Source organism: Leptodactylus fuscus, chromosome 4, assembly GCF_031893055.1.
Source record: "Leptodactylus fuscus isolate aLepFus1 chromosome 4, aLepFus1.hap2, whole genome shotgun sequence".
In the NCBI taxonomy this organism is placed as follows: Eukaryota; Metazoa; Chordata; class Amphibia; order Anura; family Leptodactylidae; genus Leptodactylus; species Leptodactylus fuscus.
This window is the reverse complement of record NC_134268.1, coordinates 90,606,527-90,626,549: the sequence shown is the minus strand read 5'-3', so window position 1 is coordinate 90,626,549 and position 20,023 is coordinate 90,606,527. Positions and strand designations below refer to the sequence as shown.

Below are 20,023 nucleotides of genomic sequence, written 5' to 3'. Positions count from 1 at the left end.
TAACTTTTTTATTTCTCCGCTCCCAGAGTCATATGAGGTCTTAATTTTTGCGGGACAATTTTTTCTTCATGATGCCACCATTAATTATTCTATATAATGTACTGGGAAGCAGGAAAAAAATTCAGAATGGGGTGGATTTGAAAAAAAAATGCATTTCTGCGACTTTCTTACGGGCTTTGGTTTTACGGCGTTCACTGTGCAGCCGAAATGACATGTCCCCTGTATTCTGTGTTTCGGTACGGTTCCAGGGATACCAAATTTATATGGTTTTATTTACATTTTGACCCCTAAAAAAAATTCCAAAACGGTGTTAAAAAATTTTTTTTCTAAAAGTCGCCATATTCCGACGGCCGTAACTTTTTTATACATAGGTGTACGGGGATGCATAAGGCGTCTTTTTTTGCGGGGCCGGGTGTACTTTTTAGTTCTACCATTTTCGGGAAATGTTATTGCTTTGATCACTTTTTATTCAAATTTTTAGCAGAATTAAAACAGTGAAAAAACGGCGGTTTGGCACTTTTGACTATTTTTCCTGCTACGGCGTTTACCGAACAGGAAAAATATTTTTATAGATTTGTAGAGCGGGCGATTTCGGACGCGGGGATACCTAACATGTATATGTTTCACAGTTTTTAACTACTTTTATATGTGTTCTAGGGAAAGGGGGGTGATTTGAACTTTTAATACTTTTTATATTTTTTTATATTTTTTTTTACTTTTTTTTTTATTTTTTTTTTGCATTTATTAGACCCCCTAGGGGTGTTGAACCCCAGGGGGTCTGATCACTAATGCAATGCATTACAATGCTAATGCATTGCAATGCATTGCAAAAAATCATCATCTCTTTTGCAGGCTGTATACACCAGCCTGCAAAAGAGAGAATTTGCAGACTGGCTGGGAGCCCTTAACAAGGCTCCCGGCTGTCATGGCAACGGGGGGTCGGCCCTGGAGCATGCTCCAGGAGCCGGCGATCCTTGCCAAAATGGCGGCGCCCATGCGCCGCCGGGAAGATGGCGCCTCCGGCGCCTTTGACAGCAGCGCCGGAGGGGTTAATGCCTCTGATCGGTCCGGGGACCGATCGGAGGCATTAGAGCCGGTTGTCTACTGCTTAAAGCAGTAGACACCCGGCGGCTATGACGGCCGCCCGGCTCCCAGGCGGTCGCCATAGTTACAGACCCGACACGCGCCGTACTATTACGGCGCATGTCGGGAAGGGGTTAAAACATTTTTTACGGTACTAATCATAACATGCATCAGGGAACTACAACCTGAACAGAATAATAATGTCTAAAAACACCAAAAAGTATACAATATTCAATAACGTTAGGTAAGTTGACTTGGGTACACAGTGGATTCCAATTAAAGCAAATTTTCAATGGCTACTATTGACTATTCAATGACCAGGTTACCAGAAGCTTAGAGAGATTTTAGCCATTAATGTATACGGTTTATTCTACTATCTACATAAATAAAAAGGGAAGCACCAATATATATAATGTGAAAAATCTACAGCTACTGTGAGAGGAAGTAACTTGTTATTTTTGTTTTAACTTACAGTACATTTTGGCTGCATAGTGAACACCGTAAAAACAAAGCCCGTAAGAAAGTCGCACAAATGCACTTTTTCTTTAAATCCACCCCATTCTAAATTTTTTCCAGACTCCCATAGGGTCCGTTCACATGATGTAACGCGCCGTTGATTATGAAACGTAAACTCGTGTCGGAGTCAGCGCTGCAAAACAGAATCCCATTGACTTCAATGGGTTCCGTTTAGCACACGTAACCCATTGAAATCAATGGGAGGCTTTTTGACTCATAGATTTCAATGTGATACGCGTGCTAAATGGAACCCATTGAAGTCAATGGGATTCTGTTTTGCAGCGCTGACTCCGACACGAGTTTACATGTCAGAATCAACGGCGCATTACATCGTGTGAATGGACCGTACAGAGACCTTGTATATAGATCTGAGAACTGGAAAAAAAAAAAAAGTTATGGGGGTTTGTAGGTGGGTTGTCAAAAACAAAAATCGAAAATTTTCTCCATTGGAAAGGGGTTAAAAAAATCTTTATGTTTAACCAGTTTCACCCAAGTGAATTCTTATACAAGTCCCAAACAAACATGGATCTAAAATTGTGAATCAACGGCATCTTTACTTGTTTTCTACTTTATTTAAAAACCAATCCACTTACCTATAAAAAGTTCTATGCCAAAATGAATATTCCAGCTAAGCTTACACTCTACTTCAGACCACAGTTACTAGTGAATTGTGCAGTTTTTGGAGTCGTTCCTGCTCAATGCAACATGAAAAGGCTCATTGTATGTTTTCAAAATAATAAGTAAGCCTCACCCTGAGCTAAAGATTATCATTTCCCCATCAATTTATTGCAGACAGCTCCATGACGCAGTTCAGACACCTGCCATAGTGATGCAGTGCACAAGGGGGAATCGCCAGTCCGGCAGTGATCAATACTTCTCATACAGGGTGTAGACTTATCTGGTCCAGTACACTGGAGACTACAATATGTAACTTCTTAGCTATGTGGTTCCTCCCTTTTCTCAGTGTTAATTGTAAATGTGTGGATCTTTCCAGATCAGATACTAGTGATGAAGGCAATAAAAATTTTATAGATTCATTTTACATTCAGACCAACATATGCAAGTGAGAATAAGCAAACCTTTACTTTGAAAGCTGAGATGTGACTGGTTGCTCTGGTTGACATTTTTGTTTTGAGACAATTTTGAGAAATGAGGCCAATTTATCACAGCACGTGAATGTCATTAGAAGATCATTAGGGATCCAACCCCGGGATCCCTGCTGATCAGCTGTTTGAAGAGGCTGAAGAATTCAGGAGAGCACAATGGACTCTTTGCTACTCACCAAGCACAGTACATATTTACAGCAACCGTACTTGGTAATGTAGCTCAGAGTATTCACTTGAATGGGGTGAGCTGGGAACAAGCAATGTAGCAGATGAACGTGACGTCACAAGGCCTGTGAAGCAGAAGTGGAGTTCACTGCAGCTCCACACAGCTGATCCACTGGGTTCCCGGGTGTCAGATCCCAGCTGACCTTCAATTGATGATCTAACCAACTAATAAGTCCCAGAAAAAACATCTTGGCTAGGGCTACACTGTGATTTTGACTGCGACTCCCATCACGCAAGGTTGCCAGGTCACCATGCAACTCCATCACTCAGGTTAGAGAATGAAGTCGCATAGCAAACCAGAGGGTTCCCTGACCGAGACTTCTAGCCACAAAAAGATCAGACTAGTATCCTTTAGTAACAATGCTACTCCATTCACACATGACATGAGTGAAAGAGTCCCAAGGCAACCCAATAATGGTTTGATCATGGCCAAATTTGCTATATATCCCTAGGATCTAAAAAAGGGTTTCTATCTGATCGGGGTTCCTTTGCAACAACATATTTGGGAACCACTTGTTAGAGGGCTTATTCTCAGAAACACTGCTAATGATCAAATGCTTTAATAAACACATTTCAGTTTTTCATGGATTTACAAATATTCCCAAATAGTATCATTTCTGAATAAGGTTTAGGTATTTGGGACTACTGTATTTATTTGCACATTTAATAGTAAGTTAAAGTTTGGTGTGGTTTTCCATTAAATATGTACCGTATATACTCGAGTATAAGCCGGTCCGAATATAAGCTGAGACCCCTAATTTTACCACAAAAAACTGGGAAAACGTATTGACTCGAGTATAAGCCGAGGGGGGGGGGGATCCACCATTGCAGATAAAAAATCTGGTCATGTGCATTACAGCTTAGTAACTCCATGTGCCTCATAGTAATAGCAGTTAACTCCATTATGTCCCTCACATTAACCCCCTGTGTGCCTCACATAAGAGTTACTGGTATGTGGGACATATGGAGGTATTAATTAGGTATCTTCATAATTAAGGTCCTTCATTAGTACCCTCATGTGTCTCACATATTAGTAACCCTTATATGGGGCACACAGGGGTTAATATGAGGGACATGATGGGGTTAACTGCTATTAATGTGAGGCACATGGAGTTACTGAAACTAAATTAATAACCCCAAATGCCTGACATTAATAGGCAGAGTAACTAAAAGAAGGTCCCTGTGTGTGTCACTTTACTGTAGCTTCCTCTCCTCCATACAACAGACATCTTCCATTAGACACAATGAATCCTGGCCACTCATCTGCAGGGTAGATGCTAAAGGACCTCTGATGACATCATGACCATGTGATCGGACTCTGGTGTGGGCAGAGCTATTAGGATTTAGACTCAACCTTATCTGCAGATGTTACATACAATTGGCTACAGGACCTTTGATGACATCACAGTCACGTGACCTCATGACAAGCCAATCACACAGCAGTAGCACTAAAGGACCTCCCCCTTCCAGTTTTCTGTGCTCTGTGGACCCTGACTCGTGTATAAGCCGAGAAGAGCTTTTTCAGCATGAAATGTGCTGAAAAGGTCAGCTTATACTCGAGTCATTTCATTTGACTTTTCAAGATAAGCTGCCGTGTTTGCCGAGTAATACTACTCACAGTTATTTTATGACTTACAAACTATAGCTGGTGGATGTGGGGGCTAGCAGCCATGCACCATGCATACTAGTTTGAGGGGAATCTGCCAGAACGATTTGGGTCACTATACCACCCTGGGTCCATATGAACTGGGGGTTTTGTGTCTCAAATAGCCCTGCTGTAAAAAAAAAATGTCCATGCCTGCATTAAAATAAATAAATCCTCTATTTTTACCTAGAGATGAATTGCATAATACTTATATCATGTGCTCCCAGAACCTGCTCAATGATTCAGTCAACTTGAGGTGTACTTTCTTTGAACGACTGCGTAGGTTTTTTTTTTCAATGCTGGCGCGAACAACTTCATAACAGGGCTATTTAGGACATTAAATCCCTGATGCATAAGAGATGGGTGGCTTATTCTCCCATATCACCCTAACAGGTTCCCTTTAACTGTCTCTCTTAGGGGGCGTTCACACTACCGTCTGTGTCCGACAGGTAGTGTCCGCTCCTAGTGTCCGCTCAAAATCTGGCACGGACATTAGGAGTGGACACTAGCTGTGTCCGTGACACCTGTCATGTATTTAAATAGCGATCGGGTGCGTTCTTTTGCACTCCGTGCCCTTCCTTCACTGTCCGCATGTAAAGATGTCCGACTTTTCAAGCGGACAGAAAAACCCTACAACTTACCCCAGGTTTGATATTTTGATTTAATTTGTGTAAATCGCCCAGTTTTCCCAGATTTCTAAAAGGCAATACTAGCAAGCTATTTTATAACTTGAAAATATAGCACGGGATTAGCTTTTGCTTTCAGCACTGTTCTGTAAATTAATCAGATTTTCCGGGACCCTGAAAGGCAAATCTGTCAAGTTAAAGTGTAAGTGTCATTTCACTTTTTTTTGCTATTAGTACGGTGCTGTGATGGAAGAGACCCCGCCCTCCTCAGAGAGGCCCCACCCCTTCCCGTGACATCACACCTACCCAGAGCAGCTCCATCTAAACATGACCTGCAGTCAGGTACACAGTGGTGAGACAGGGGCTGTTTGCTCCTGCTTCATCACTGTATTCAACTCATCTGTGTCCTCTCCAGACGCTGATGAGCTGAATCTGGGACATACCTCCTGCCGACCGGGACCAGGACGGTTGGGAGGTATGGTGGTAATGCTCTTCACTTCTGTCAGTGACTGTACAAAAAAATCTCAATTACACAGGCAGAAGTGGAGGAAGAGAGACTTCATGCAAAAGACTGAAGATTGCTAAGTATGATGACTTCTGTGTGTGTGTGTGGGGGGAGCATTGGTGTCACTTAGTTTCTGGAAATGTGATGTCACCAGATCATACCTGGGGTGGTCATGTGCCTACGGCAGTCACATGACCACCCCAGGTATATAGATAAATATAGATTTTTTTTTTTTCTTAATGAAGTCAGTTAGGAGGTAGGCGGGGGAGGGGGTTTAGTTTAGAGATTCATTTTAAATTTATCCCAGGCAACCCCTTTAACATGTAACTTGGCCTGTTAAGATATTTTTGATTGAAATAGCTTTTGATTTCAGTAAATGTGACCTCTTCATGTTGCAAATTAAAAAAAGTGTCCCTTTTAAGTTCTTTACAACTCTGCTGTGCATAATAATTTGTAACAGTGGAGTTTGATTTTTTTTGCCCGCAAATTAAAAAAAGTTATCATTGGAAGTTTTGTCCTGTAAAATTTTATTCATAATCTACCGGTTAAAGATTTCAACATCATACTGATTTGAGTGCATACTGCCAATACTGGTTGAATTCAGGACCAAACTTCCTAGCAATAGGTTTATAACATATGCTACAAAAATGTATGGCAAACCCCACCTCTAGAAAAAAAAAGTGAAATGACAGTTACACAACAATTACAGAGAAAGGAGAGAGTTTAGTTCGGTATAGTTACTATTCACCAGTTCCTATTACTGTTCAATAGTAAATTCACCTATTACATGGTATATCACCCAGCTTTCCTGGGATCCTAAAAGGCAAATCTGGCATGATATGATACAATATGATACAATCATAGAACAAAGAGGGAGGTTTGTTTATGTATTGTATATTTGGAATCAGTGGTTTTACTAAAGCTCACATAGCATGATACTCAGGTTTCCAGGGACTTTGAAGGGCATACATGGCAAGCTTTAATACCGTATATACTCAAGTATAAGCCGACCCGAATATAAGCCGAGGCCTCTAATTTTACTACAAAAAACTGGGAAAACTTATTGACTCGAGTCAATAAGTCAATAAGCCTAGGGGGGGAAATGCAGCAGCTACTGGAAAATTTAAAAAGTTAAAATGGTCGGAGCTTTTGGGTGCAGTAGTTGCTGGGTGCTGAGAAAGCGGAGGGGGTGTTTTGGTTGTCTGTCTGCCCCTTCCCTGAGCTTGAGGCCTTTTTTTTCGCCCACTTAGGGTGCATTCACACTGAGTAAACGCTAGCTTATTCTGAACGTAAAACACGTTCAGAATAAGCGGCGTCTAAAGCAGCTCCATTCATTTCTATGGGAGCGGGGATACGAGCGCTCCCCATAGAAATGAATGGGCTGCTTCTTTCACTCCGTGCAGTCCCATTGAAGTGAATGGGGAGTGCCGGCGTATACGGCAAGCTCTGCTCATGCCGGAGCGTACACGTCGGCACTCCCCATTCACTTCAATGGGACTGCACGGAGTGAAAGAAGCAGACCATTCATTTCTATGGGGAGCGCTCGTATTCCCGCTCCCATAGAAATGAATGGAGCTGCTTTAGACGCCGCTTATTCTGAACGTGTTTTACGTTCAGAATAAGCTAGCGTTTACTCAGTGTGAATTCACCCTTAGAATTCAGTCTGGCTGAATATAGGGTATCTGCAGTGCTCCTATTAACCCCTCTCGACGGAACAGGAGCTCTGCAGATCCCTATATTCAGTAGACCAGACACTCTCAGACACAGGGATACCTAATGTGTTTGTGTTTCTCAGTCATTTTCTACTTTTATATGTATTCTAGGGAAAGGAGGGATTTACAACTTTTATTTATTTTATTTTTTTATGATTTTTTTTTTTAAGCTTCTTTTTTTTCACTATTTTATGGGAGATTCTATACATTACTATTGTGGCTGGTCAAAGACACTCCCCCCCCCAAAAAAAAAAAATAAAAATATATTTTTATTTTTTTTTTGCTTGACTCGAGTATAAGCCGAGGGGGCTTTTTTCAGCACAAAAATGGTGCTGAAAAACTAGGCTTATACTCGAGTATATACAGTAATTGTTTTAAACGTTCAGTCTGATAACTTTGCATAGTTTTGCGTGTCTTATGCTTTTACAATTGTTGCTTGTAGTTTGCACAGTTATTTATGTGACTCCCAGAGTTGAGCGATTTTGCGCCTATTCATAAAAGGCGCAAATAATAAATCCGGCGAACAGATGTTCACCAAACCAGCCATGCCTATTTTTCTCGCCAAAATCCCAAAGTGGCAGGTAGGGAATTCTCACGTGGAAAAAAGGCACAAACACTTAATAAATCTGGTGTAATGGCGAAAAAGGCGCAAAAAAGGCGCAGTTCATGTCAAAATCAGGCGCAAACACGTTCATAAATGTGCCCCAATAGCTTTTCAGCAACCATGCTGGCTCACATCAATATCTAAACATAACATTTTAAATGGATATTTAATGTTAACATACCTTACTGAACAGATCTGCAGCAAGAGACGTATACTGGTATTTATTTCCAAAGTGTAAAGTTCCTTCATTTATCAGTATCTGCCCTGTTCAGAGTTCACTCCAAGTTTCACATGAGCTCCACAACACAACATACAAACTTTGCACAGTTCTGTATGAGCTAATTCAGACATCTAAATACCCTTGTAGAAATAAAAGCAGTTATTCTGAGGCTGAGGCCCCTCGTTGTGGAATTGCAGGTTTTTTTGTTGCAGTTTTTTTGAGCCAAAGCCAAGAGTGTCTACAAAAGGAATGGGAAAAATATAGGAAGTTCTTATACTTCTCCTTTCCTCTCAATACACTACTGAATTTGTTTTTTTAAAAAAATGCAGCAAAATCTGCAAGAAAAACAAGCTGCAGTTCAGCAACATTGGGCTTCAGCCTGTCTACTGAAGCCTGTTTGACTCACATCAAGACTGTGGAGTTGGTAGGACAAACCACTGACTCCTCTATTTTTCCACAGCCCAATTCCAGCTCTGACTCCTGCTCCACCTACTTCATATGTGACTGAAGGAGTGAAGCTCCTCTAATTTAGGAAAAAAGCCAATGACTAAATTCGTACTAAAACTAATTTAGAAGAAACTAGGCTGGGCAATTCATTGAAAAATAAACGAGAACACAACATTGATTATTTCAATTATTTTGTATCCATGCCATCCTGTCCCTCTCAATGATCTATTAGGCTAAGTTCACACAGAATTTTTTGGTCAGGATTTTGAGGCCGTATCCACCTCAAAATCCTGACCAAAAAGACGGTTCCCATTGAAATCAATGGGAGACGCTCAAGTCTTTTTTTCTGAGAGCCGTTTCTTCCGGCTCCCGGAAAAAATAAGCGAAATGCTCATTCTTCAGGCCGATTCGCCTCGCAATTCAGCCGGAAGACACACCCTCCTCCAAACTAGGCCCATTCATTGGGCTTAATCCGGAGTGGAGTGCGCAGCTGGATGACGGTACAGTGCACCGGCTTTCAGTCGCAGCTATCTGGTTTTTGGTCCGGAACCTGAGGCAGATTCCGCCTCAGGTTCCAGACCAAAGAACCACATGTGACCTTAACCTTAGTGTCAGGCCCTGACAATCAATCAATATCGCCTAGAAAACCCCTAAGGCCACACAGCAAGCTGCAGTTAAAAACTGATGCAGGAAAAACATTGCAGCTTTTCACAGAAAGTCTGCAGAGTTTTCCTCTCTGCTTCTATCTTACCTATATCGAAACTGCTAACGTTTCTGTATGAATAATTGACATACTTCGATTTACAAAAATGTGAGCGTTTTTTGAAATCGCAACATTTCCGATACAGTTTTTATTTCTGCAATGTGTGGATGGGATTAGCTAGAATCCCATCTACTTAGCAGGTACTAGAAAACGGTGCATTTTTTATTGTTACAGTGTTTATGCTACGTGGGGCCCCGACCTAAATTGTGATTTTGAATTGAATCATACTCACCAGTCCTATTGATGGTGGTGTTAACTTTTTCCAACTACATTTTTGACTCCACCTAAAACTGACCCCTACTCCAACTGCACAACTCTGAAGACCCAATTCACAAAACACATTCACACATTTCAACAATTCATTCATTCATTCATTCATTCATTCATATACTGGCAAAATACTGTTAACTTAAAAAAAAATTAAAAGAAAAGACTGCCAAACAATAGAACTAGTATTTGTTAACAGGGTTGTGTGATCTTAAAATCTGCCAAAAAAGTGGTTTCATAACACAGGTAAATTGTAACTGTCAGACATGTCAGGTCATGCGACTAAACTGTCACAATGATGACATGTTCCATTTTAGTAGTGTTTGTACCTTTTTTGATACGTTTCCAAACGACTTTATTTATACCAAATGTATTAAGTGGAATTACGAGCAATGCCTCTAATTCCTCACAATCAGTCAAATTGTGACATATTTCTTAACGGAATTCTAAACCCTGAAAAACAGGCATCTCAGATTCCCAGAGTAATGTAAGGGAAGACGTAGTATTGCAGAACACTGCACATTAGTTCCTATTGAAACTGTGTATAGGCAGTCAGGAGGCAGAGGCCCAGTCTCCTGGCTGTCATAGCAACCCCTCGGAACCTGTGATCTTATCGCGAGGGGTCCAAAGGGTGATCTTGCTCCCAGACCCTGTGAATGCCGTTAATCCACCATATCTTCCAAATCCAGTGGCTGGTATAATACAGCCAAGTGCTGGAAGTAATGCCACAGGCATGGCTACTGTGCCCATGGCATTACAGCGCCATACTATTATGGCGCTGAATGATAACTATACACTCAGCGCAACGTAATAGTATGAGACAGAGTATTAAAGGGTTAAAACAAGACCAAGATCATGTCCGTAGCCCAGTAATGGCGAACCTATGGCACGGGTGCCAGAGGTGGCACTCGGAGCCCTCTCTATGACTGTCAGTCAGAAGGAACGCCCTTCTGACTGTAAAGAGCTACGGTACGGGGACCGAAAGCTCTTTACCCGGGGCACAGATTGGGAAACCCGACTGTGCGCTGAATTCAGCTCACTGTCAGCTTTCCAGCAGTATATAGAACTGACTGTGCCCAAACCATGAAAGGTCCTCTTTAACCCCTTCCCGACATGCGCCGTAATAGTACGGCGCGTGTCGGGTCTGTAACTATGGCGACCGCCCGGGAGCCGGGCGGCCGTCATAGCCGCCGGGTGTCTACTGCTTCAAGCAGTAGACAACCGGCTCTAATGCCTCCGATCGGTCCCCGGACCGATCGGAGGCATTAACCCCTCCGGCGCTGCTGTCAAAGGCGCCGGAGGCGCCATCTTCCCGGCGGCGCATGGGCGCCGCCATTTTGGCAGGGATCGCCGGCTCCTGGAGCATGCTCCAGGGCCGACCCCCCGTTGCCATGACAGCCGGGAGCCTTGTTAAGGGCTCCCAGCCAGTCTGCAAATTCTCTCATCAAAGAGATGATGCTTTTTTGCAATGCATTGCAATGCATTAGCATTGTAATGCATTGCATTAGTGATCAGACCCCCTGGGGTTCAACACCCCTAGGGGGTCTAATAAATGCAAAAAAAAAATAAAAAAAAAAGTAAAAAAAAATATAAAAAAATATAAAAAGTATTAAAAGTTCAAATCACCCCCCTTTCCCTAGAACACATATAAAAGTAGTTAAAAACTGTGAAACATATACATGTTAGGTATCCCCGCGTCCGAAATCGCCCGCTCTACAAATCTATAAAAATATTTTTCCTGTTCGGTAAACGCAGTAGCAGGAAAAATAGTCAAAAGTGCCAAACCGCCGTTTTTTCACTGTTTTAATTCTGATAAAAATTTGAATAAAAAGTGATCAAAGCAATAACATTTCCCGAAAATGGTAGAACTAAAAAGTACACCCAGCCCCGCAAAAAAAGACGCCCTATGCATCCCCGTACACCTATGTATAAAAAAGTTACGGCCGTCGGAATATGGCGACTTTTAGAAAAAAAAATTTTTAACACCGTTTTGGAATTTTTTTTAGGGGTCAAAATGTAAATAAAACCATATAAATTTGGTATCCCTGGAACCGTACCGAAACACAGAATACAGGGGACATGTCATTTTGGCTGCACAGTGAACGCCGTAAAACCAAAGCCCGTAAGAAAGTCGCAGAAATGCATTTTTTCTTCAAATCCACCCCATTCTGAATTTTTTTCCTGCTTCCCAGTACATTATATAGAATAATTAATGGTGGCATCATGAAGAAAAAATTGTCCCGCAAAAATTAAGACCTCATATGACTCTGGGAGCGGAGAAATAAAAAAGTTATGGGGTTTAGAAGGAGGGGAGTCAAAAACGAAAAACGAAAATCAAAAAATGCCATCGGCGGGAAGGTGTTAAATCTGGGCTGCACATACTCACAATTTTTACTTTAACCAGTACGCAGGAAAAAATGTGCAGCTTACCATATGCAAGGAGAGGAGAAAATGATTTTATTATTCTCTCATCCCTGTTACTTCAGATGATCCAAGGGGAGGGGTTACCACGATATTACCCTCTCATTATCAATCAAAAGCATACTTCCCATTTGACATTTTCAGGAGAGTTTTAACCATTTTAATGTGACTATTAGGCTCGATTCATATCAGCACTTGTACTCTTTATGGGGATTCCGCTCCCCTCTCTGCATGATTCCATAGACTATGATGGGGTCTGCAGGTTTCCACTTTTTATGTGGATATGGTTTCCGTTTGTGGGATCCCCAAGCAGATCCCCCAAACGCAGATGTGAACCTAGCTTTAGATTAAGGTATTGATTTTTCTTTAACTTATTTTCATAACAAGTAGAGAATACAATAAATGAAATCCTTTTTCATAGTTAAAGGGATTCTATCATTAAAATGAATTTTTTTTTCCCCCTGAAAAGTAGGAATAGCCTTAAGAAAGGCTATTCTTCTCCTACCTTTAGATGTCTTCTCTGTGCTGCCGTTCGGTAGAAATCCCGGTTTTCTTCAGTATACAAATAAGTTCTCTTGCAGCAGTGGAGGCGGTCCCCAGCTCTCAAACAGCACTAGGTGCGTCCCCAATGCTGCAAGAGAAATCTCCAGCGACGCCTCTATCTTCTTCTGGAAAGCCCTCTCCCTGTGTCTTCTTCCATCCTGAGTTTCAATCTTCTAGGCCTCGGGCACAGCCGACTGCGCATGCCCACATTACACATGAAAATGGCCGCTTACACCAGCTTACTGTGTAAGCAGCCACAAGAATATGGTCGCTTACACAGGTTACTGTGTAAGCGGCCATCTTTCTTGTGGCCGCAGGCATGCGCAGTCTACTCTACCCAAGGCCTAAAAGATTGAAACCCAGGACAAAAGAAGACACAGGGAGAGAGCGTTCGCTGGAGATTTCTCTTGCAGCATTGGAGACTCCGCCAGTGCTGCAAGAGAACTCATTTGCATACTGAAGAAAACCAGGATTTCTACTGAACGGCGGTGTGGAGAAGACATCTAAAGGTAGGAGAAGAATAGCCTTTCTTAAGGCTATTCCTACGTATTAGGGACAAAAAATGTCATTTTAATAATAGAATCCCTTTAAGAGAACCTAAAATACACTGTAAAGAGATACACAAATAAAAAATGAGAACCAACCTGTTTGATGTAAGCTCTCGGAAGTGGTGGACATCAACCTCACAGTCCTAGCTGGTAGATTCCAAGATGCACGGATCCAGAGTCGAACACCAATTGCAGACTTTAAAAGCATCCCAGGACAGTAAAATGTATAACCAAAAATGTCTTTATCTCTGTGTAATCCAGTACAGCATGGAGTTGTCACTAAATAAATGAAGCCAAATCTAATTATAAAAATATCAATAAATTTAAGAATTTGGACTAATACAGAAGTTAGAAAAATAGATGTACACTCTGACAGAAAAAATTACGCACCAAAAAAGCTGTTGGCATGGAATGGAAACTCCATATATGTCAATGCAATTACCGTATATACTCGAGTATAAGCCGACCCGAATATAAGCCGACCCCCCTAATTTTACCACAAAAAACTGGGAAAACTTATTGACTCGAGTATAAGCCTAGGGGGGAAATGCAGAAGCTACTGGAAAATGTCAAAAATTAAAATGGTCAGAGTTTTTGGATGCAGTAGATGCTAGGGAAGGGGAGGGGGTGTTTTGGTTGTCTGTCTGCCCCTTCCCTTCCTTTATTTCCCCCCACGGAGAATTCAGCCTGGCTGAACATAGGGTATCTGCAGTGCTCCTATTAACCCCTTCCTGATGGAACAGGAGCACTGCAGATACCCTATATTCAGTAGATCGGGCACTGTCAGACACAGGGATACCTAATGTGTATGTGTTTCACAGTCATTTTCTACTTTTGTATGTATTCTAAGGAAAGGAGTGATTCAGAACTTTTATTTACTTTTTTTTTTTTAAAAATTATTTTTTTTTGCACTATTTTATGGGAGATTATATACATTAATATTGTGGCTGGTCATAGACCCACCCTCCTAAAAAAAAAAAAAATTTTTTTTTTTTTGTTGACTTGAGTATAAGCCGAGGGGGGCTTTTTCAGCACAAAAATTGGGCTGAAAAATTCGGCTTATACTCGAGTATATACGGTATGATATGTGTAAGTGATTACAATACTAGAGCAAAAGGATAAGTTTATTGGAGAAAATTGGACAACTTGACTTGAAAGGAGGCTCTAGTACCCTTTTGGGCTAATTTTAGCCTAGATACAAGATGAGATACAGGTGGATACAAAGGCATGCAGGTTCTGTAGGGTATCCTGTTGCACAATTGCCCACAGATCTTACAGCTAGTCGTGCAGATCCTACACACTCACTGGTTACCAAACCTGGAGTCCCAGCTGGCACCACAAATGTTTGATTGTCAATATATCTGGCAACTGGTCAAGCCAAGGAAACGCAATCTCTGACATTCCTGTAAAGCCCTTGCTGTCTGCTGGTGAATATTGTCCTGCTGGGAAAAATGCCAATTTGAAGTTCTGCCATGACAGGCAGCACATAAGGCTGTAGGGTGTCTGGCACATACAGTATCGCTAAGCTGTTAGAACCCCTTGTATCACTAGTAGGGGTGACATTGTATGCGTTGGCACCCAACACCAGCAGTTGGGCCAGTGTATCCCTCTACAGCAAACAGAGGATTATAGTGCTCACCAAAGGCCTCAGTACTTGAACCCAAACCCGTCGGATCCCAAACAGAACCTGGACTCGTCGCTAAAGATGACACAGTTACAGTCCATAGCAGTACAGGTTTCTTACGGTAATGTGTGACGGTAATGTCTTTTACTCCAGCTAGTGGTATGTGAGGGCATTTGTAGAGTCCATGTGGGGCAGCAATGAGTGCTAGTGTCCGATGCTAATGTCCGCGCAAAATGTTGCGCGTACATTAGCATCGGATACTAGCTGTGTCTGTTACATTTTGCACTGATTTAAATGGGACATCATAATAATAAGACATTTTATTTATATAGCGCCAACATATTCCGCAGCGCTGTACAATTTGTAGGGTTCAAATACAGACAGAAAGATGCATTACAAAGAAAGTCATTTCACACAATGGGACTGAGGGCCCTGCTCGCAAGAGCTTACAATCTATGAGGTAGAGGGGGTGACACAAGAGGTAGCAGGAGCGGCATTGCTTATGCAGAGGTCAGACACTTTTGTAATAGAGGTTACTGTCATTACACAAACAAAAAACTTTATGAGCCGTCAACAGTCGTGTCCTTTAACATGTGGATGGAGCTTGGACCTATAAAGTTAGCATGGGATGACATCATATCGTGGGGAAATGTGGGAGCGGGGACAGAGGAGGGTTAAATTTTGGGGATTCTAATTATAGTATGGAAGGGTTTACGGTAAAAATTGTGATAGGCCTGTCTGAAAAGATGCGTCTTTAGTTTGCATTTGAAAGTGTAGAAATTGTGGGGCCACAGGGTGGCTCAGTGGTTAGCACTGCAGCCTTGCAGCGCTGGAGTCCTGGTGTTCAAGTCCTGCCAAGGGCAAAAAAACCATCTGCAAGGAGTTTGTATGTTCTCCCCGTGTTTGCATGGACTTCCATCCCATATTCCAAAAAAGACATACTGATAGGGAAAAAATGTACATTGTAACCTCTATGTGGGGCTCACAATCTACATTAAAAAAAAAAAAAGTGTAGAAAATGGGAGTTAATCTGATTGTCCGGGGTAGAGTATTCCAGAGAAGTAGTGCAGCTGGGGAGAAGTCTTGTATACGAGCGTGGGAGGTAATAGAAGTTGTAAGTGTTAGGTCATTGAGTGAACGGAGAACACAGGTTGGGCAGTAGACAGAGATGAGGGAGGAAATGTATGGAGATGCGGCATTATGGAGAGCCTTGTGGGTGAGAGTGATAACTTTATATTTTATTCTATAATGAATGAATAGGCAGCCAATGTAGCGACTGGCACAGACCCAAGGCATCGCTGTAGCATCTAAACTGATAGATGAGCCTGGCCGCTGCATTCAGAATAGATTGTAGAGGGGAGAGTTTAGTGAGGGGAAATCCGATTAGTAAGGAGTTACAGTAGTCAAGGCCAGAATGAATCAGAGAGACAATAAATGTCTTTAGTGTATCTCTGGTAAGGAAAGGGCGCACATCATGTGCGTTCTTTACAGTCCGTGTCTGTCCTTAAGTGTCCGTTCACAAAGATGTCCAATTTTTCAACATGTAGGATTTAGTTGTCCGCTTGAAAAATTGGACATCTTTGTGAACGGACACTTAAGGACAGACACGGACTGTAAAGAACGCACATGATGTCCCGTTTAAATCAATGCAAAATGTAACGGACAAAGCTAGTGTCCGATGCTAATGTCCGCACAAGATTTTGCGCGGACATTAGCATCGGCCACCGATGCTAGTGTGAACCCTGCCTAACAATATTATATACTCTGGGCTCTGTAAGCTGCAGGAAATAGGTGTGGTGAGATAATCTCAGTATATTTACACGGTGGAGCTGAAGCCTAAGGGGGCTTTCACATGGAGTAATGTGACGCTGATTCTGCGACAACAACTCGCGGCAGAATCAGCGCTGATAAAAAGAGGAACACATTGAAATCAATGGGAGGTTTTTTAACCCATTGATTTCTGCGCGGAAGACGGAACCCATTGAACTCAATGTGAGTCTTTTTTTTATCAGAACTGATTCTGCTGCAAGTTATCGTGGCAGAATCAGCGCCATATTACTCCGTGTGAATGCCCCCACTAGCTGCTGGCACATACATATGAGGCTCTGAAGGTTTTTATACTAGCCTTCATTACAATCAGCTATAGTGGACCGCTTGAAATTTTAGTTGGCGGTAGATCGGAAATGACACAGTTGTAGAGTGACAGAAGCCGCTATATATACCAGGGTGTCAGCTTCGGTGTCACTCCTGTGACAGGGGGCTACCACGGGGTATCCAGTAGAAGATAGGGCATGAGTCCTGTTTCTGAGAAATAGGATCCTAAAATAGTATACAAACTTGTGGGATAGCACCTGTAGTATTTTGTCTCACACTGGCATGTATGACGAGTATCTGTTTTAGAGGTACATGAATATATGTTAAGTTTTAGTCCCCTTTCTTCTTTTTTGGCAGCACTTTTAACTTAAAGGGGTTGTGCCAGTAAAACGTTATGACCTATCTACAGGATAGGTCATAACTTTCTGACTGGCAGAGACCCATTGCTTAAATACAGATTGATCCTGAGAACAGGGGCCATGTGAGTGGGGCAGCAAGCTGCCATGTACACAGCGCCACTCAATGTATTCTCTGTGGAACTGCCAGAGATTGCAGAATACAATTCTCAGCGATCTCCGTCAGTCCCAAGTAGAATGACTGGAGCAGAAATGCACACGCGTGGCTTACCACTCTATTCACATAGGTAAGACAGCACCCACCGTTCAGCAACCTTTGACCTATGAAGAGACACAGCCACACGCTGCAGAAAGGTGGATTTTTTTTGTTGAAGAGATTGTTGTAGTTTTCTGAGCCAAAGCCAGGAGTGACTTCGAAAGGAATAAGAAATATTAAAGTGCAACTAATCCTTGTACAACTTTTGGTTTTCTGTCAGTATTTTTGTACATTTTTTAGGATAATTTCTGTGAAATCCTGCATTTCTTCATTCTTTCCCTCACTTCTGTATTGAGAGCTGTTCCTGCCACTCACTGAATTTTACTGTGTACGGCAGCAATTCCCAGTCCGGTGGGGAAATGGCCGTATGTCTCCTTTGAACTACATGCCATCCTTAGGGTGTTGATGTAGCTGAATACAATGATAGAGTAGGAAGGCTTTAGCTTCCTGCTCGGTTACTCAAGTATGAGCTAGGGATGACGACAAAAGACCTCTGCAGAGGAGAAGAATCACAGAGATCCGGGGACCGAGGACGGGTAAGTGGTATTTTGTGTGTTTTTTATATAGCACAACTACAGTGTGGGGCCCCTATGGGACATTATTACTTGTCGTAGAACCACTGAGGAACATTATTACTTGTCTAGGGGCCACTGAGGGACATTACTATTTGTCTGGGGGCCATTATCACTTGTCTGGAGGTCACTGGGAGACATTATTGCTTGTATAGCAGCTAATGGAGAACATTACTACTTGCTTGGGGGCTGCTAGGGAATATTACAACTTTCCTTTGCAGGCTCTGTAAAACGCTGTGGCATTTTCTTCTACATTGCTGATTTCGTAGTTTTGCTAGTGGTGGTAAAGGCTGAGAATAATTGGAATTTTTTTTGCTGAGTTAGATTTAATAGGGGAAGAAAAACCACAGATTAAAAAGCAACAAAAATGTTGCGTTTTTTACTTAGTTACATTTCGCTATGTGGAGCTTGTTTTTGTGCCAAAGCCAGGAGTGAACTTAGCAGACGAGAAAAGTAGAAGTAATTCCTATTCCATTTGATGCCACTCTTGGCTTTTCTTCAAAGTTCTGCCGCAAAATCTGCAACTTTTGTTGTCTCTGCAGAATGAATGAGGCTCTATAGATATGCTTAGTGTGTTTGGCATACCTTTTCCTAAGATTCTATCATGTGAACAGGGCTTTAAAAGGTTAAACTTTCTGCACCTTAAGACTGAAAGAATCATCTGGCTGCAGTGTAATTGGGAAGAGATTGGCATGGTTTGGGTGCACGCACAGGTACAAGTGTATGCTGTGGACTTTCCACCACATCCACAAGCAGACTTCATTTTGGATCCCCCCCCGGTTGCTTTATCTTCCTGTACCCTAACAGGATCCAGGGTTACAATGTGTTACCATACACCACTGCCCAAACTAACATTGTGGAAGCAAGACTTCTATAGGGTCAGTCTGGAAACGGGTTATTCGGTTAGGGGGGCACGTATTGATCACACACAGGATTCTGCAGACTTGGTGCCTGGACGTAATTCCTCTGTGTAAACTGACTGCCCCGTGTTACTGGTAATACAGTGTTATGGCGCTGCCAGGATAGAGAAGCTGAGATAGACAACACGACCCATATCTACTCTTACCAGCTCTCTCTGAGTCGAGTGAGGGAGGTCATTAGTCTTACAGAGAGGAGAACATGCGCACTGGACTATTCTCTGTTGGCTGAGCATGGTCATGTGACTGCCTCTACTGTAGGACTTTCTGCGGGTAGTATAGGAGCAGAGCGGAGCTTATCAGTGTGAGAAGATAGATGCTCTATCCTGGCGGCTATATGACTTCGTGATGACGTTATGAACCATGTGATCGTGTGGGCGGAGCTATCGTGGAGCTTACACAGGAGTGTGTGGCGATATACAAGGAGGGGACGAAGGGCGTATTATTACGTCCCTGACGCCAGGTATTTGGCGCGAATAAGTGTAACAGTACGCCTAAGGGGGTTTTAACCCCTTGAATGCCGCGGCTTGAGCTCCGACATGAAAATGAGCTCCATCTGCACCCTTCTACCCCTGTACCTGGTGTACATGTGTATATACATATGTATTGGTAATGAACCAGCGATCAGACCTAAAAAAAAAAAAAAAAGTGCAAAAATAAAGTGTGTAAAAAAAAATGAATTAAATGAATAAAACCCCCCCCAAATGCCATTTTCCTACATGAAATGAATACTATAAATAAAAAACCCTAAAAAATTAATAAAAACTATACATATTTGGTATTGACGCATTTGTGACATCACAGAAGGTGGCAGTGCAAAAAAAAAAAAATATTTTGAAGCCTCCAAATGGGTTTTTGTTCTGCAAAATTAGTAACGCATAAAAAGACAATGTGTATTGAGTATCAACGTAATTGTACCGATCCGCAGAATAAAGGGCACATCTCACTTCTGCTCTATGTTGCGTGGCAAAAA

At 42.2% G+C, this 20,023-nt stretch overlaps 1 protein-coding gene across 2 annotated transcripts in view; it reads right to left on the bottom strand.

Moving 5' to 3' along the window:
• The window catches only part of LOC142200444 (enoyl-CoA hydratase EchA19-like), a 75,876-nt gene extending 56,624 nt beyond the window's left edge, over positions 1–19,252 (bottom strand). The window contains exons 1-2 of one of the 2 annotated variants that reach the window (XM_075270804.1): positions 19,200–19,252; positions 13,328–13,510 (exon numbers count right to left, since the gene is read on the bottom strand). In XM_075270804.1, coding sequence (XP_075126905.1) covers positions 13,328–13,439 — 112 coding nt within the window. In that variant the 5' untranslated portion in view covers positions 13,440–13,510; positions 19,200–19,252. Of the gene's footprint in view, positions 1–8,203; positions 8,267–13,327; positions 13,511–19,199 lie in introns of those variants that run through there. The other variant, XM_075270805.1, reaches the window with a different exon arrangement.
• Between the last annotated feature and the right edge of the window lie 771 nt (positions 19,253–20,023).